General features: G+C 33.0%; 1 protein-coding gene across 21 annotated transcripts in view; it reads left to right on the top strand.

The window, feature by feature from the left end:
• LOC129928212 (peptidyl-alpha-hydroxyglycine alpha-amidating lyase 1-like) overlaps positions 1 to 18,278 on the top strand; it is a 34,897-nt gene extending 16,619 nt beyond the window's left edge. For 11 of the 21 annotated variants that reach the window (XM_056041463.1, XM_056041457.1, XM_056041462.1 and 8 more), the window contains 9 exons: positions 411 to 601; positions 755 to 838; positions 1,970 to 2,023; positions 13,179 to 13,286; positions 14,509 to 14,581; positions 14,820 to 14,959; positions 15,143 to 15,228; positions 15,391 to 15,579; positions 16,126 to 18,278. In XM_056041463.1, the coding sequence (XP_055897438.1) occupies positions 411 to 601; positions 755 to 838; positions 1,970 to 2,023; positions 13,179 to 13,286; positions 14,509 to 14,581; positions 14,820 to 14,959; positions 15,143 to 15,228; positions 15,391 to 15,579; positions 16,126 to 16,196 (996 nt within the window). In that variant the 3' untranslated portion in view covers positions 16,197 to 18,278. Of the gene's footprint in view, positions 1 to 410; positions 602 to 754; positions 839 to 1,006; positions 1,081 to 1,186; positions 1,238 to 1,969; positions 2,024 to 2,757; positions 2,982 to 3,136; positions 3,196 to 3,476; positions 3,532 to 4,183; positions 4,275 to 4,426; positions 4,513 to 4,892; positions 4,945 to 5,043; positions 5,116 to 13,178; positions 13,287 to 14,508; positions 14,582 to 14,819; positions 14,960 to 15,142; positions 15,229 to 15,390; positions 15,580 to 16,075 lie in introns of those variants that run through there. The other 10 variants (XM_056041466.1, XM_056041469.1, XM_056041471.1 and 7 more) reach the window with 9 other exon arrangements.
• Positions 18,279 to 19,716: the final 1,438 nt, after the last annotated feature.

The following is a 19,716-nucleotide window of genomic DNA, read 5'->3' as shown; positions in this document are numbered from 1 at the left end:
TTTAGTAGTAGTGCTACACCATTTTCATGTAAGTCATCTTCTTTTTCCTTTCCAGAGAAGAGAAGGCTTTCTCCTGATTGCAGTCTTGTTTCACCGAATGTGTTCCATCGAACTTCACTCATTCCCAGGATCTGTAGTTTGTAGTTGGCCATTTCCTTGGCAATTTGTGCACATCTACCTGGTTCTAGTAAAGTACATTCCATGTTCCCAAGTTAAATGCTGCTATCTGAATAAGGAAGTGTTTCTTTTTCATTGGTTTAAGTAGAGTGGTCGGCCTCACAGGTTTCGTTCGACTTTCCCTGCATAGCTTCATAAGTCTCCTTTGTGGAGCTCTACTTTCGCCTCTGACAATGTTTAGTGTTTGTGTTTTTGTTCTGGTTTCTATAACACTATTTTTTTTCCATGGACAGGTTGTTAGCCTATCGCACAACCCCTGTGTCCCGGGGAGGGGGATGCACTTTTTGTCTGGCCTCTTTCCTAACAGACCTGTCCGGCTTGGTAGTCACACCACGGCAAGGTATGTGCATCAGGTGACAGCCCCAGTATGTTGCTGGTATATTTTTGTTGGCTGCTGGCTTCACCATCCCACCACATGTAAATTGTAAGAATTCTTAAATTCTATAGACTAATTTCAGTAGATATTATTCCAAAGAAAAAGCTTTTTTTTTTTGTTTAATGAAATTTAATAATAGTTGAATCTTTTTTTTAAAACATTATAAACACCCAAGGACATACATTTTTTTTTAAATTTCAGTGTACCCTGTAGATATAAGCTGTACATTCAGAATGGACAAGAGTATCTTTCCCTTTGCCTACAGAACACATGCTCATGGATTAGGTAAGAGTTAGAATTTCTCTCTTTTCTCCTCTTCAAGATAAACTATTTCACTTCCTTCAATTCCTCATGTCTCACACACTAACTAGAAAATGGATTAGGGTCTTCAAACTAGATCTAGGTAACAGCCTTGTGCCTTTCAGTTCTCTTCCACCCTAACTATTGTTCCAGGTCGAGTCATCACTGGTTACCAACACAATGGTTCTTATCATTAGATTGGCAAAGGAAATCCACAATGGCCACAAGTGAGTTAGCTTGACAATATTATATTAACATTAAGAAATTATATGTAAAGACTAAGCAATATTTTCAAGACAATATTGAGCACTGTCTATTATATCCTTTGTATAGGCTTTTTACCCAGTGAAAGATATTATTGAAGTCAAACCTGGAGATGCTTTGGTATGTTTTTAGAATTCCTACTACATTTATTTTTTGTTATACATTCATTATTCTATAATGCTAGGACAAATTTGTACAAATATTCCTTCTTCCCTAGTGCTATTAGAGCATGGAATGGGTTGCCTGAGCTAGCCAGGAAAACCAGTGACTTGGCAGAATTTAAGTCATTGGTTAATATGCATAACTAAATGCATGACGCATAGGACGTAATCATCTTCTTTTTTGAAGTAACGTCTGTATTATATAAGATAAGATAATGAAATTTTCAGTTAATGTGTTTTTTTTATTTGTTGAAAATTGAATTGTTGGACCTAATCATTTAAGAAATTACATCACATTCATTCTCTAGAAAATTGGTAAAAGTAAGATTGTTGTTTTTTTTTTAAAGAATTTTTATAAGAAAAGTTCACTAAGCAATGTCTAGAACGTACTGATATTTTATGTTAAAAAAAACAAACTATATTGTTATGTTCATATGTTTAACTAGTTGTTTATTTCTTGTATACTAAGTGATTGGTTTTCATGTCTGTTTTAGGCAACCTATTCCATCTCTTTAGAGAGTATACACTTTAAGGCACTGCACATTTTAATGTTTTTTAGTGTTTTTTTTTACATTGAATGATCAAATAAAAAAATATGATTGTTATTCCCAAGACATCACATTCTTTCATAGGTAAATAAATGTGTGATATTTATTTGCTAATTTCTTTTTTGTTTTCACTTCCTATGTAGGCTGCTAGATGTACTTATAACTCAAGTTCAATGGATCATACTGTTGGGTGTTGGGTTAGTGTATTGACTTTGTATTGTATTTTCACCTCATTTGTATTTATTTTCTAAATATGTGTGCTGATAATAATTTAACCATTAGTTCAATAATTATTTTATTATTCATTCTTTTTAAATGTATTATACTGTGTTTAACAAGTCATGAAAGGATTCTTTCCAGTCATCATCATTAATTTAAGGTTTACAAGTAAAGAGGGGGCAGCAGGGTGGCTGAGTGATAAAGTGCTTGACTTCCGCACCAAGGAATCCCAGGTTTGACTCCTGGTGAAGAATGGAATTTTTAATGTTGTGATCTTTGGGCAACCAGCTTTAATGGATACCTGTTGTTAGTTGGGAAAAAATAAAGGCGGTTTTCATTATACTTGCCACATAACACCATCGTTAACCAGAGGCCACAGAAACAGATGACCTTTACATCATCTGCCCTATAGACCACAAGGTCTGAAAGGCACTACATTTTTATGTAGGAAAAACTTAAAAGAATTAGTCCTCAGAAAATATACAACTTAGTAAGGGACTTGACTGTAGCATTTGTATGAATCTAATGATTGACAGTCCATTAAGTTCCTTCACTCCTTAAAAAAATGTGCCCCATGACCTTATTTTTTCTGATCCTCTTGTAAATTAATAATGTACTATTGAAATTGTAGTTTCTATACCATAATTAGAAGCAAACTAAATAAACCCAACTATTTAAAATTCTTATTGACAATAAATATATCCTTTTGCAGGTCTACAGGAAATGATGAGATGTGCAATTTTTATATTATGTTCTACACGAACAGCTCTGTGGCTAATCCTTCATGGCAATGTGGCACTAATGAACTTGCACAACTGACAGGAGATAACTTTCTCAAAGATGTCAGCGTTCCACTTCCACCAAATCCAGCACTTGAAGAAGCAGCCATAGGATCTCACCACCATTCTGGCATGAATCATCCAGGTGAAGCCAATGGTAAATTTTTTCTCAAAAGCTTTAAACACAATATTGCCAATAAAATTGCATAGTCTTGTAATGTTTTCAGTCTATTGTTTGTTGGCTTGTGTTGTACATGAACAGAGCAAATTTTAAAATGTTGTTCACTATTTCTGATTCTTTTTTATCTGTAGTTGACTTTGAAGACACACAGATATTAAAGATATTGATGCTGGGAGCAAGCCCTAGAAAGGTAAACTCTTTGTAATTGTTCATGGGACATAAGAAGAGAGTGAAGATGCTTACAAGGATTCTATTTTAATAACCTTTTGGATCAATTTAGTCATATTTCTCTAAAGTACTAAGAAATTGAATAAGGAAATCAAAATGTGTAATTTCACAACTGAGTTAGGAGTTGTCAACAAAAGAGAAATAGTTGAATATCTTTACAAATTTAGTTTCTTTTTTCATACTTTTAGTTTCTGCCTTTATAAATAAACAAATATTTCTACAAAATCTTTATTGTGTTTTCAGCCGGATTCTTATTTATGCACAGCTTACCATGCACAGGATTTGGAATCATATATTTGTGAGTGTATAATCCACATTTTTTTTATGATAAACATAGCCTCTTTCTATTCTTTAGAAGATTTCACTAATTTAATATTATACAGTATTGGCTAAATTGTATGTTAAGCAATACAGCAAACAAGTGACTGAAAGGTTATTAAGTACAGAAAATGTTATTTAAAAAAAAATCATGATGAAAGCAATTGACTTTCTTTATTGATGAAGGCATAAAGTTTGATTTGTTATTGAAATAGAGAGTTATATTCAAAGTATATGTTTCTTTTTTCCTTGTTTTGCATTAACTTTTGGGTGCCTAAGTTTTTATCTTTGCTCTGAAGCCAGCCTTCTCCCCATCATTCCCATTCCTTCAACAAGAATATAAAACTTCTCTTACAAACATTTATTGGTATTCTGTATAGTAAAGTGCTTAAATCATAGCTTGCCCTGAAGTTGCTGTTTGTCCAGACAAACCTACTGCTGGCTTATTTTTTTAAAGTATAATAGAAACATCTTTCTTAGTGAAAATTGAAACAAGTATGTACTTAATATAGGATCTTATGTACATTATGTCATAGGCCTGTTTTGCTGATACCTCAAGTTAGTTTTGAAGACTTATTTTAACTCTGGGAACTCTGTAGTTACTGTTATGAGTTTGGTGCTTTTTATTTCAGATAAGTTTGAAGCTGTAGCTGACGCCAACAGAGCTCATCACATGCTGTTGTATGGATGTGAAGGTGAAGCCTATTCTCAGTAGCCAGTTTGGTAAATATTTTCATTTGTGCATGATAGGTAATGCAAGGATAGTCATTGTAGTGTGTTGGTGTAGTGGTGTATTGGTTGTGATACGGTGGTGAAATGGTGTTCTGTTATATCTGTTCATTATTCATTAAGATTTTTTAAAATGTTTCTTTTAGGAACTGTCCTGCAATGTGCAAGAATAGTCATCCTGTGATTTTATTTGCTCAGGCTAAAAATGCTCCTCCAACTATCTTGCCTAAAGGTACGTTAATAAACTCATTGTTATTTTAATTATTAGTTATTGGTATTGAGAGAAATACATTCAATTGAAACTTTTTTTGGTTACTTAATGTTCTTTGTATTATCTTAAATGTTGGTTTGAGATTTGGCAACAGAACATTCATTAAAAACATTACTAAACATTAGTACTGCAAGTTCACTATGCTAGGATATTTACTGGTGAGGAAAGAGAATGTAACCATATACTTCACTATAGAAAACTTTGTAACATGTATTGTCTATACTTTTTATTTTGTATAGTTATACTGTTTTGTTTGGTGTAAAGAGATTTTATCAACTCTCTGTTTCTTAGTTAAATAACTGAAAACAAAAACCAAAATGTCTTTCTTATTAATTGAACAGATGCTGAAGATGAAGACCACTCAGGTTTGAAGATTTATGTCACACACAAAAAGTAAGTCAATCTGATAAAAATAATTAATTATAGGCTGTTGTAATTAGAACTTTTTTTTAGAGCTAACTTGGCTGTAAACTTCATTTTGTGTTTTCACAGGCAGCCATATGTTGCAGGAGTTTTTTTCTTGGCATCTGCATTGTTTACGATACCTCAAGGACATTCCTGAAAGTACAAGCCTAGTTTGTTGTGTCTCTATCAATATATCTCGCTAGTGGCATGGTTTTATCTGGTCACTTTAAACTTCTCCCATAATGTAGAATATCAGCATTAAACAAGACTCAGAAATGTACTTCATCATTGTTTTATGCCATTTTTTAGGCTAATCAGCCTCTGTAAGAAATGTAAATCCTCCCTCCCTCCCCTCCCCCACCCCCCGGCTGAAAAATAAAAGTGAAGGATCACTGTTTTATACCATTTCTTAGGCTGTTAGTCATTTTTGACATTTCTACAAGGCTATCCACATGGTTGAAGTTCAAACAACCTTGACCCAACAATTACTTTACTCAGTCAATTACAATTACCCACAGTTCTCCACAGTAAATGACAAGAGACCTACAGTTAACATTTAACCCTCAGAGACCTGCAGTTAACTTTTATTCTTTTTTTTTAAATATTTAATATTTAATAATAATTTAATAATATTTAAGATTTTGTATAGAAAAAAAGGCTGTAACATTTGTATTAAATTTATTAACAGCCTTCCCTGTGGATGTCGGCTGTAGATTTTCAAAAGAAAAAAGTATTTTTCCATTTGCCTACAAGCCACATGCCCATGGTTTAGGTGAGAATATCTTTGTTTTTTTAGTCTAATATAAATAGTTTAGGCAAAAATATAGTTATGATTTTAGTGTAAAATATGTGCCCATGGTTTTAGAGGAGAATATCTTGGTTTTTAGTGTACAATACATTCCCATGGTTTAGGTTTTCAGTGTGTACTAATGACACAATGGTGTTAAGTTTTTTTAGTCATGTCAAATTTTGTTATCTTTAAAATGACAATTCTAAATATACTTGTTCTTGTTTAACTGTCATATTTTTTTAGGCCGAGACATCACAGGCTACCAATATAATGGATCCTACCATGAGATTGACAAAGGACACCCTCAGTGGCCACAGGTCAGTACTAGTCCATTCACTTATCTAAATACTTCATTCAATGTATCCCTGTAAATTTGTAATAGTTTGTAAAAATTAACTATTTCTTGCAGTTAGTTTTAATTGAAACCATTGTCATGGGAAACTAAAAAAAAATTACTTGGTGACCTTTTCAAATTGTGATAGTCAATTACAGTCTTTTGAGACCCTTATGTTGGACTGCTGTTTGGTTTGTTTGTTTAATATGTTTTAGACATTCCTTCAAAAATGAAGACTATTATTTCTTTTACATCCTAGGTCAAACTTCATTTAATATAATGGGTTGATGGAAGGGCTGAGTTTGAGCTCAGGACCATTGTGATGATAGCCTGAAACATATAGCACATGACAACAATCATATGTATCTAGCACTATAATAATTAGGTTTCCAATCTTATGTCTTAAAATACAGAGAATATTTGGTTCATTTGAATTGAAGTATCAAACTGCTAATTGGAAGAAGCTGTGATTTAATTCTGAAAAAAAAAGACTTATCCTATCATTTAGTTTTATGATTGATTATTTCTCCTGCCACAAGATTTTTTTTTCTCCAAGCTAACAGTATTTTAACTTACATTTATTATTGAGTCTACTTTCCTTCTTGCAGACTTTCTATCCAGTCACAAATAAAATTGAGGTCAAAAATGGTGACTATTTGGTAATAAGCTTTTTTTTAATTACTAATGTTTCAAAAAAACAATAGAAGTTTTTAAAATATAAATTTATATTGTTTATTACATATTACTGCCCTTGAAGAAGAAGCCAAGGGTGTTCACAACCATCATGGTGGCATGGCAGGCGGAAACAATGGTGAGTTTTTATGATGTAGTGACTTATTAATTAGTTACTCTATTTATACTGCACAGACCAGAAAACATATGAAGAATCGCGCTACTCTTGTTATTTAGATTCTTCTCAGGAGTGATCCAGTAGTCCATTTATTGATTTGCTATATTAATGCATTCATGGGCAAATTTGAATTATTGCTATAGCCATTTAATAATAATGTAGTTTACTAAAAAAGAAAAAAAAAAAGTGGCTTCTTAATGTATCATACAATATTTTACATTTGTAAATAACTTTCTTTTGTACCATACAATATTAGGCTAACAAGTGCAACTTTAAAAATCACTCTGATTAATAATGATCTACAGAAAGTGACTATTAGCTTGTAAGTAAATTAGATTTCATGAAAAACAAATAAATTCCAAAGTGTATGAAACTTTTATGAAACTTGAAGTATGTCAGGTAATTGTTTTGGTAATAGCTCTTAAATGTTCGTTATTATGCATTGGACTGTATCCGTTGGGCTAAGGACTGGATCTAAAGGTTCTAGAACAATTCCAGAAGATTCAAATTATTACCTGAAACAGAAATTTGGATTTAAAACTTTTAAGCTGGTTTCTTGAACTACCCACCTTGATGTTATCAAAATCACTGTATCCTACAATGAGAAACAAGCCACACAATACATATATACATTGTCAAACTGTAGATTAAACCAATCATTTTACATTTTTCTTATTGATTGACTACTTTATCTTGAGAGTCTTTTATATGAGTATGTTTTGAAATAGTTGTGATTTTGTTGTATTCAATCTCCAATCTGTGTAAGCTCTGCTCTGCTCTTAGACACAGATCTGATGGAAGCTCTGCTCTAAGACACAGTTTCTGATGGAAGCTCTGCTCTAAGACACAGGTTCTGATGGAAGCTCTGCTCTAAGACACAGGTTCTGATGGAAGCTCTGCTCTAAGACACAGGTTCTGATGGAAGCTCTGCTCTAAGACACAGGTTCTGATGGAAGCTCTGCTCTAAGACACAGGTTCTGATGGAAGCTCTGCTCTAAGACACAATTCTGATGGAAGCTCTGCTCTAAGACACAATTCTGATGGAAGCTCTGCTCTAAGACACAGGTTCTGATGGAAGCTCTGCTCTAAGACACAGGTTCTGATGGAAGCTCTGCTCTAAGACACAGGTTCTGATGGAAGCTCTGCTCTAAGACACAGGTTCTGATGGAAGCTCTGCTCTAAGACACAGGTTCTGATGGAAGCTCTGCTCTAAGACACAGGTTCTGATGGAAGCTTTGCTCTAAGACACAGGTTCTGATGGAAGCTCTGCTCTAAGACACAGGTTCTGATGGAAGCTCTGCTCTAAGACACAGGTTCTGATGGAAGCTCTGCTCTAAGACACAGGTTCTGATGGAAGCTCTGCTCTAAGACACAGGTTCTGATGGAAGCTCTGCTCTAAGACACAGGTTCTGATGGAAGCTCTGCTCTAAGACACAGGTTCTGATGGAAGCTCTGCTCTAAGACAGGTTCTGATGGAAGCTCTGCTCTAAGACACAGGTTCTGATGGAAGCTCTGCTCTAAGACACAGGTTCTGATGGAAGCTCTGCTCTAAGACACAGTTCTAATGGAAGCTCTGCTCTAAGACACAGTTATGATGGAAGCTCTGCTCTAAGACACAGTTCTGATGGAAGCTCTGCTCTAAGACACAGGTTCTGATGGAAGAAAGTGAGAAAGACAAAAGAAGATGGGAAGGAACATCTTGGACTGACTTGTGTTTTATTGAGTACTTGAAAATAGTATAGGATTGAAACAGATAACATGAAGATGTGAAAAAGTTAACATTTGGTGCCCCAATGCTCCCCTCCGTCATGTGGATATAGGATAAATGAAGAATGTGTTATTTACATTTAAAAGTGGGATGGTCTTATGGATCTTTTCCTTTATCAATTATTTCCTTTATCAAGAAGCTATTTGAAATACTTGTGGTTGATGTAAATGCTACAAGAAAAATATTCTGTCAGGGAACCAGGTTTAACCAAACAAAATGTTGAACTGCTTTGGACAATAAGCTATTCAGGAAAAAAATCACTGTTTGAACATGAATACACTGTCAGATCTTTGTTGAATGCAATTACTGAATTATTATGAATGTATTAATGTGTCTAGAAATTACAGTAATTTTGAATTACAAATGTGTTATATATATATATTACTTTGTAACTTGTAATATTTTCGGCCCAAGTTCAGCCCAACAGTCACACCGTACACACTCTGTTATACATAAATTAATAAACAAGGTGTATGATGATTTAAATAAAATTATGAATTGAATCTAATGATAAATTTACAAATGATAATGACATCTGATCTATGAAATGATAAATAAATGTAAGTGCATATAATACGATATGAAAATTCACCTTAATTATATGGTTCAGTACAATTGTCCACATAGACTTTCAAGACAACAACTGGTAATCCACATAGATCTAGCTTCTGGCTCAGATACTGTTCACCGAGGACTAGTTATAAAAAGTTCATAGTTCACACTGTACCACTAGGTCTTTAGACAGCGACCTGCAGTCTGGATTCTGGAACCTCGTGAAAAACAAACCTGAACGTCAGACAGACTAACCGAGATGAAGACCTCGGTCCTGTAGACTAAAGCTGAAATCTGAATATTGAAAAATTGAGACTGGAACTGAGATGACACTGAGACTGGCACTGAGTCTAACACTGAGACTTGACACTGAGTCTATCACTGAGATTTGAAACTGAGTCTTGATACTAAGACTTGACACTAAGACTTGACACTAAAACTAAGACCCTATAGAAAAACAAAAGAAAAGGTTCTTCTAATCTTCTAGTCTAATTATAGAATTACAAATACGATCGAATCCAAATAGTAATAACTATACAATGTGAAAATAAACTCACCCTAAACAGGGGTCAAGATAATCCTTTAAGAATAGATCTATATCCAAGGCAAATGCTAAGGCTGCCCAGTAACATAAGCACAAGGAGAAATTCAAGAGCTCCCCAAAATACAACTTGTCTCTACAGTACAAGATGGAGAGAATGAAACAGACGATCTATGACAAAAGTCATACACGCACTCTTTCTACGTCACAAGAAATATTGACAAGCAACAAGGGGAGATCATTCCACTGCACAAAACTAATTAGCGCAAATGACGTCATCGCCTAGTGATGAATGCGGCGCTAAGCAACCAATTCAATAGGTGCGACATACACCATCCTTATTTTTCAGGAATCAAATCTTATCAACGCCATATTGTCCAGTCTAGTTCATTTGTTCATTACATCCAAATCTTATCAGTCATCATAGTGACAGCCCTGTACAGTTGATGAATACACCTTGGTTTATTTAGTTGAATTGAGTTGAAACATTAGTAAAAAATCACATTGTAAATGCAAACTTCATGTGCGAAAACTAGTTGGTGTGTGCAGCGGAAGAATACGCAGTGATGCACCCAGTCGCTTTGTAGGCAATTTTGGCTTGCTGCTTTGTCAGTCTCTCTATCATGTGTGTGTTTTGAATTTGTTAACCTTTTGCCCATTATTATGACTCCCAAGGTTACAGCCAACTCTTCTGATGTCTGTGCCCTCTACTTTAGCTGCCTCTCCAGATTCACCTGCCCCAGTATCTTCAGCTACTTCCGCAGCTTCCTCCTCCCAATAAGTTTGTCCTTTCTTTTTTTTTTTATTGCTGTTTTATTTCATTACTAAACGTATATATTTTCTTAATGTGTTTTTTGATAATTATGTGGGATACTCTGTTAGGATTGGTTTTAGGATAGGATAAGTTCTTATTTTATTATTGTATTTACATACAGTGGGTATGTATTTTCCAACTTTACAACGAAAATTGTTTTACAACACAATGGATCAATGTCGAAACTCTAGAACCCCCTTGTATATTGCTAAAAGACAACTACTTTCTTTTTCTATTTCTCTTTTTTAAGGAAAATTGTTTTTTTTCAAAGTTAAAACTAATTGAAAAAAGGAATTACAATTGAATAGTAACAATGATGCATGTTCAGGAATATTATGATGAATATGCTGCCAATGATATGAGAGAGAAAGGAATGTATGGAACTGCCACCTCTAGCGAGGAAGGACTCAGTCGGAACAGGAACAAGGGTTTTGAAGCCATCAGTCAACAGCTAGAGCATTTCCCTCGCAAGAACGCAGCTGGTCGGATCAATCAATCCCAGCGTTTGGATCAGAATCAAGGGAAACAGCCTCTGTCAGAGAACACAAATCATGCCTCAATCAACAGACAAAACAGTGAGCTCAGAAAACTCCCTAACTCAGTTAGAGCTATAGAAGTTGGTCAGTCAGAAGCAGTCCATAAACCACATAGTTGTGAGTGATTTAGAAGTTGTGTTCACCTCAATATTATCTTGTACCTTTTTTTGTTATTGTGGCCTGCACTATGTATGTTGTCATTGTGTGTTGACTATGTTCCCACAGCTGTAAGTGGCATGAGTAAGCAGCTGCAGTGTGCTCACACATTTATGTTTGCTGTATGTATTATGTAACTTACACAATATGTGTTGTTGTTTTATTCTAAGCTTTATATGAGTGTAGCACACCAATGGATCTAGTTTTTTAGTAAATGCATGGCAATAATAGCCACACTGCAAAGTGAATATTGTGGTTAAAAATTAAACTGGAAATATTTGTCTTTTTAACTTGTATAATAATGAGAATATGTAGTGATATGTTGACCCTTAAGAATGCTAATAACATATCTGAAAATAAAAGATTGCCCTTTGTTAGTCTACATTCAGAGGACATACATGTGTATAGTTTTAAGCTGCAACATAAATTCACTGAGTTATTTTTCTTCAAATAATTATTTCAATTAAAGTATAAACTCAGTTATTCCTTATAGTTTATATCATCTACATTTTTTTTTAGATTCATACATGCAGAGCACATTTCTAACACTGTTTGTTTGTTATGCAGTAAATCTTTTCAAACCTTTAGCAGCTTGTATGATTTTGTTCTTGGACTCCATCTGTAAACAAATGTGCATTAAGCTTTTTGAAGATAATCGAAAGCTAAAGATTTGCTGTTTACCATCCACACATATCTCAAGGCATCTTTCTGCTATTCTAGCATACACTGATAGTGAACTTTATAGAAATTCTGTATTAGCTAGTTCTTGTAAGACATTGGTGAAAGAAAAAATAACATGTAAGATTTCATTTACCTTGTATAGAACAGAAACATACTTTTTTCAAATGTGAAATATAGATTAAATAATGTTTGAACACATTACAATGGTTTACTGTGATATTAAAGTAACTAACTCATTGTGATATACTTTGATTCAATACATATAAATGATTGGATCAATCATTTGTGAACTGAAACCCTAATATTAATTTGTTGCCATTTGCCATTGCTGCATAGAAGGAAAATGAGTACTGACATGCATTTCAATAGCTTAATTTTGTTTTCCTTAGTGTCCTGCTTCAAAATGTGTTTGGAATAATATGTAGATTGGTGTGGTATTAGTTATATTCATAATTATCATTAGCTGGTAACTTGATGATAGACTAAGGCAGATAGTTTGTACACACTTTTCCTATAAATTTAAGTCCAACTTTAAGACCCTGTGATTCACTTCCTTTAGATATGTTACATGTACCTTAGTCAATGTTATTAGCTTATGACTCTGGTGTCTCTCTCTCTCTTATTATATAAATATTAAAAACTCACATGAGTTCTGCTTATCTTTTGCTTTTGTAGTGTGATACATTTGTTTACTTTCTACATGTATTTTGTTTGGAGAGTGGATGTCTAACTTAATCCTTAATCATTCAATCTTGTAAACAAAAAATGTTTAGCACATGTTGTATGTAGAAGCTGCATAGTTGTGATCCTGTTGTGTAGATTTGTTAATTGCACAAGCAATAGAACTTTTGGAATGATATTTGTTTACTGTTTTCTTTTTTGTGATTTCCTTATATCATACCTTAACATAGAATTTTAAAAAAAAAGAAAATTAAGTAAATCAAATTAGGATGCAATAAATGTTTAAAGTTACAAAACTTCATCAGATACTGGTAATAAGACAAAATATCATTTAAAATATAGTAAAGTAAAAAGTTAAGTTCCCCTTTCAGACCTTTGATCTATAGGGCAGATGATGTTAAGGTCATTTAATATAAAAATGGAATAAAAAAAAAACACTTGCACTTTTGGTAGATAATAGATATAATGGATTATATTAGCTATTTAACTCATTTCTTTTTAACTCATTCTGTTCTTCAGATGTTCATTTGGAGAAACCTATATTCAATTCATCATGGCCAGAAGAGTCTATTACATTTGGTCAGGTGTGGCTATTGACACAAGTGGCTCTAGAAAATGGACTGCACAGTAAGTGTTGGAACCTGATCGTCTTTTCTTCCTGTCACAGATCTATAATGATCACATCAAGAGCTAAATTAAAGATTTCTTTATTTTAATGGGAGTCCTCTATTCTTTAAAATAAAAAAATTAAAAAAAAGAGAGTAATGCAAAACTGGTTTGTAGGCTTAACCTCTAAATCAAAGTTATACAGAGAAAAAGGGGGGAAATAATTAATTTGACTGAGTTATTTGTTAAGGATTAACTCTTTTTCTCCGTAATTATTTACCACATTCTGGTGGAATCAACGCTGGTATCGTCAGTTAGAAGAGAAAGAGTTAAGGAGTACAGGTGCAAGGTTTCTTTTAAATAATTTTGTATAGGAATGGAATATATCATCCCATTTTTCTCAACTGAAGACAAGTCTCTTTAGAACTAGATCTAGATTATATCTAGGCAGTATTTAATGATCCAAATTGAACTAAAAGTATTTTAATGATAGTTATTCATATTTTCACAAAACTTAATATCTAACACTTAAAATATATAAAACATTTAAATTAATTGTCTTGAGGTCACTATCCAAAATAATCACCCTATGAAAAATTAATATAGAAAAAAAATATTTTTTTTGTTTACTCTTTAAAAAACCTTTTTCTTTTGGTAAATGCATGTTGAAAATGAAATGAATCTATATTTTTTCCTAAAGGAAACTTTTAAAGTGGGAAGCGTGGTCGAGAGGTTAAGGGCTCTTGAACTAGGCTTGGCTTGGCTACCAATCAAGGAGGCTCGAGGTTCGACATCCGACTTAGGCAGAGTTGTGTTTATTGAGCGCCTAAAGGCAGCACAGAAAAACCTTCTCCTAGATACCCCCTCCTCCCCCACAACTGAGATTGGACCAAAGCGCTCAGAGCATGCTATAAGCATGAAAGTAGTGCTATATAAAAACCATAATTTAATTTAATTTTAAGCAATTAAAAACATTTTGGAAGGAAAGAAAACAAAACAACTGACTTTTTAAGCTTCAACGAGAATATCATCATTAGGCTGCAGAATAGGGAAAAATCAACAATGGTATCCTTGATTAAGAGAGAAAGAGTTAAAACAAATGATTAACAAGGGGAATATGTATGAGACTAATCAGATATTAAATAAACATCACATATTTGAAAATTTGCCTTTTTTTAAAATATTGTAAACTTTGTTTCAATAACCTGAATGATGACTGCAACCCAACTTGTATTATTTTCAGGTATTTTATGCCTCATGGTATTACAGCGGACCATCAAGGCACTATTTGGTTAACAGATGTAGCAATGCATCAGGTGAAACATTTCTTTGTTGTTCTTCCCAACATGTGTTAAACAAATTGAATTGATCTTATTGACAACATAAAAGCTTTAAAAAAACCACAAGAATTCTAACACTAAATATTATAGCACTTGATATCAGATGAAAAAATGTAACAAAATAATTAAATTGTTTTAGTTATTTAAGATTGATTTCCTTCACTACTGTACTTTTTTTTGGTCTACAAATAAATATAATTTTGATTCTCTTTAGGTTTTTAAAATACCACCAGGTCAGACTGTACCAAAAATGACACTAGGACAGAAGTTCCAACATGGTGAAGATACAAATCTTTTTTGTAAACCTTCTGATGTATCTGTTCTTTTGTCTGGAGAGTTTTTTGTATCTGATGGGTAATACTAGGTTTTGCAATTAATTGTAATTATATATTGTGTCAGCAAATATTGCTATAAATAAATGAGTCCATTGATACTACTTAGGTATTAAAAAAAATGTATTTTAAATTTGTATTTTGAATTATGTAAAAATAATCAAATCTTAATTGTTTTATTACAAACCTACTTTTTGTAAAACAGGTACTGTTATAGCAGAGTTCTGAAATTTTCCAAAGATGGAACTTTTTTGATGTCCTTTGGGAAAAGGAACGTTCAGTTTGGTGCAGGTAACTTCCTAAATATATATCTGATTCTTAGTTTGATGGGCATGATTTTCAAGTCATGTGTCATGATAACAATTTAAAATAATATATGAGTTCTTAGTTTGATGTGCCTAATTTTCAAGTCATGTTTTGTAATAACAATTTTAAAAACTCTTTTGTCTTTAGTTCCTCCTGTTGTGACATTTGACATCCCTCATAGCATCACTGTGTCAGAGGAGCATCATTTGGTTTGTGTGGCTGACAGAGAGAATAATCGCATACAATGTTTTGATCTGGATGGAAATTTCAAGCAGGTCATCAAATGCCCAGAATTTGGTCCACGACTGTTCGCTTTAGAATATTGTCCTGCACATGGTATGTATGGGCTATGTGTCTGTAGAAATAGGTTTGGTTACCTTCTGTTCATTATCTGTGCTTTGTATATGAACAGCTAGATTAGCTTTCTTTATTTTATTTATAGCTCAAATACTCTTTCCACTAACTATACCACTAGATATAAAACTATAAAACCAGATACCGTATGAATTGTATTCAATAGCCACATTTTGTGGTATGCACTTCGAACTCATCAGGATTGTTTTGAGTTTGAACACTGCCATCCCCTGTCATCCTGCAGGAGGTTTGGGTTAGAACGTAGTTATGTTTAGTTCTGAAGGAACATCCAGAACTTAAAAAAAAAGCAAAATAAAGATTTTAAGCTAAATAAATTAGGTTATATAAATGTGCTTAGCTTGGTAGGTTTTTCCCCTTATCAGCGTTTTTTAAAGTTCAAACCATGTTTCTACTGTTTCTTCATTATTTTGTAAACAAAGAAAAATGTTACAATATCACCATCAATATTTTATTGTAGATTTTGGTCAGTAGTTTGCTGCATTGTCAAACAGCTCATTTGTTCTATAGGAGGTTTACTGTATGCTGTGAATGGGCCTGCTTTTGAGATTTGTTGGAAATGTGGAATGTACCAGATGTAAGGTTCTATTTCATGTGACAACAAAACTCAGCTTGGTTTAACTACAAATAGCTAATCTCTCTGTTTCATTGTATCATAATTAAAATGTTATGAATGAAAAAAAAATGTATTTTTTGTAAATTTAGTTACAGTTATATTGAATAGAATTATTTATGTTAGCAACTTTTGAATGCATCACATAATTTTAATTTGACACAGAAACTGAAAATCATTTCAATTAAAGATTGTTGACTGTTGTTTCACCTCAGATGAATTGATTACATTTTAAGAGGTTATCAGATATTTATATTTATGACATACAATCTTTTTGTTATGTTATGAGTTGTTTTTGTTTTTATTTTCTACATGTTCAGGGTATAAAGTTCTAGTGCATACATACGTAGAATTGATTACATTTTAAGAGGTTATCAGATATTTATATTTATGACATACAATCTTTTTGTTATGTTATGAGTTGTTTTTGTTTTTATTTTCTACATGTTCAGGGTATAAAGTTCTAGTGCATACATACGTAGATTTCAACCCACATTTTTTTAGTTCTTACTTATGTATTTATGTATTTACATACATGTACTAAGAACTAATGTCTTTTTTTATTAAAATCATTTGTATCATGAAATATTCCACTTGATCTTTGGCAACTGCATTTAATTTATGTAATTCTTTGATTTCTTTCTGGAAATGATCTGCTGTTTGAATATTTTAGTTTCAGCTCAAGGGCTGTGATAAAAGTTTAAAAAAAAATTTTTTTTTTGATTATACACTGTTCGTGTGAAATTACAACTTAATCATTTTTTGTGTGATCTTTATATATTTGAACCAATTTTTGTTTTAAATTAGCACTAGTTAAATCTGTTGATCAGAATTTTTTCCTCGGTAATAGTTATATTTATACTCAAACCCATTTGATGTTACTTCTGCAAAGATTTATAGACACTCAGAGGAAATGATAGTATGGTAGACACAGCTAGACTTTTAAGGCAGAGTTTTGGAATTCAAACTAAAATTTTAAAATAAATCAAAAACATTGATAAACAAGCTGTTTACTGCTAGTTCAATGCATCAATCCATTGTCTGCCTTTGATTTAGTCTTTTGTTCTTGATTTCTATGCTGCACTGTGTCAATAACTTAACTTTTTTAAAGCAGTTCTATTAATCTCTTTCAAATACTATTTGCTTATACTAATCATAATTTAAGATTAAATGGGTTTGATATTTGTTTCAACTGGTGATGGTCCCCCTAAAGTATTGTATTAGTACTTCAAAACTTACTTATGTACAGTTTCATTAAGCCCTAGCCTTTATTTTTTACTTATATTTTTTAGGCTGTTGAAGGTTTATCAATTTTTTTTTTATCTGGTGGAGACATTTAACCATTTTGTTTTTGCCACAAAAAAAAAATTGAACTTGTCTGTTGTGAAAAATGAAATCAAAAGTGAATGAAAGTTCAAAATATTTGTACTACTTTATTGATGTCATGTTAATGTTGTTTTGTGATATCTATATCAACATTGTCTCTTGTTGATGGGGTATGCTAGACATTGGTTCTATGCTGTTGGTAAAAATTTCTCATCCTTCATTGACTTCCATTGTACTCCACCTTGCACTTAGAGTGTTTTATGGAGTGCTAGAAATCAAGAAATTTAAAAAGTATCCCAGTCATAATAGAAGTTTATAGATTTTTTAAACTAACCACATTCAGAGCATTTCATTTTTACTTTGCTCTTTTTTTTATTGTGTATGTTCTTAATTGTAATCAACATCTGACAGTGCTACATAATGTTTTATTTAATGACTGAGCATAATGCTTAATTTGATTTTCATGTGGCTAAGATTCAAGAAACATGTTTACAAGTTCATTGCTAAAAACACCTGGTGCAGAGTCAATGTAAATTTAATCTCTGAAATAAAATGGGACTAACAATGACTTTCAAAATAGTGATGTCATTTGTTTCTCAAATGTTAGTTGCATAGAAAACATGGACTGTGTGGTCTATTTATCTTAATGTGTGTTTGATGTATTGTAAGGGATCATATGTAACAGTTATGGGTATAGAGAATAAAATACAAAATATTAAACTCATTATGTTGTTTCATTTTTCTTAAATAGATGACCAGACTTGAATAAATCCACCATTATGAAACTGTCAATCATACCTGCTTAGACACAATTTAAGTTCCCTCAGACTGACTTTATTAAAGCTAATCTTGAGATAAAACAAAACTTGATCATTTAGCTTTAAAAAAAAATAATAACATGCTTCTCTTGAGGTTAAGAAATTAATACCTGGTTAATAGTTAATGAATGTCAGGGTAGGTTATGTTGACAGTGCAGTGTGAATAATCAAGATCAAATAGCTCTTAGACCTGGGTGGACTTATGTTTTGAAATTTCATACCTACATCATAATGAGAAAGTAATATTCTCATTTTACCAATTAAATATTTGAACCACAAAGCAAGGAATCTTTAAATGCAGACAAATATCAAGTAATTTTTTAGATTTATTTTACAAAAAGGAATGATAAATCTTCATTTTCATTTCTTAGTTGTAAAACATGTAAAAAGAGATTTAATTTGAAACATGAGAGTTTTGATACCTGCTGCTGAAAAAACTCTTTACCTATCCCTTAGTCTGTTGGACCATTGGGGCACCACGCAAGATTTATTCATCATCTTTCTCCATTCCACTAGTCTTTTACCTTAGTTAGAACCTCTTTCAATTGCAGGGCCATCCATTCTTCTATGTACTTTATCTTTCCATCGCTTTCTGTCTGCCACTTCTTTTTCCTGGTACTGTTCCCTGAAGGAAGGTCTTAGCGAGCCTCGAAGACTTTGTAATATGGCCATAGATTTTTAGCTCAAGTTTTTTTATGATAGCAGGTCATCATGGGGTCTAATCGCTGCAGTAGCCCTGCCTCTAATATCTTTGTGATGCGGTTCAAAATGTGATACCTAGGATCCTTCTGTAGCAGCTCAATTCCATTGCTAGGATCCTCCTCTCTAGCTCTGCAGTCAGTGTCCAAGACTCACAAGCATATAAAACACTTGCAGGTAAACATTGAAAAGTAGGCATGCTGATGCCTTGGTAGTAAGGGCACCTAAATTCCTTAAGTAATGCTGCCTATAATATAGCTTTAAAAAGAAAAGGACAATGGGCATTGCTGAAATCGAAATTTTCAAAACAGGATCCTTACTTTACATTCAGCACTAATTTTGTAAGCAGCTCAAAGGCAGATCCAAAACATTTTTTATGGGTCGAAAGTCGAGAGGCACTGAAGGGAGCACAAAGAAATTGTCCTCCAAAGCAAAGTTGGCTGCACAACGAAAAAAGGCCACTCTTTAGAGATCCTGCTAATAATAATAAGGCTAGTCTTCGAGTCCGAAGATCAGTGAGGAATGCAGTATTTCACGTGGCTGCGCAGTCCCAGCTGTGACCTACATATTTTGCCACATCCAGGGCAAGCATAACCATTGTCCGCAGGTGGTCGATTTAGATTTTCTTTTCGCCGTCTGTTCTCG

This window comes from Biomphalaria glabrata, chromosome 9 (genome assembly GCF_947242115.1).
Source record: "Biomphalaria glabrata chromosome 9, xgBioGlab47.1, whole genome shotgun sequence".
NCBI lineage: Eukaryota > Metazoa > Mollusca > Gastropoda > Planorbidae > Biomphalaria > Biomphalaria glabrata.
Note: the sequence above shows the minus strand (reverse complement) of the source record. Positions and strands in the feature narration are given on the sequence as shown.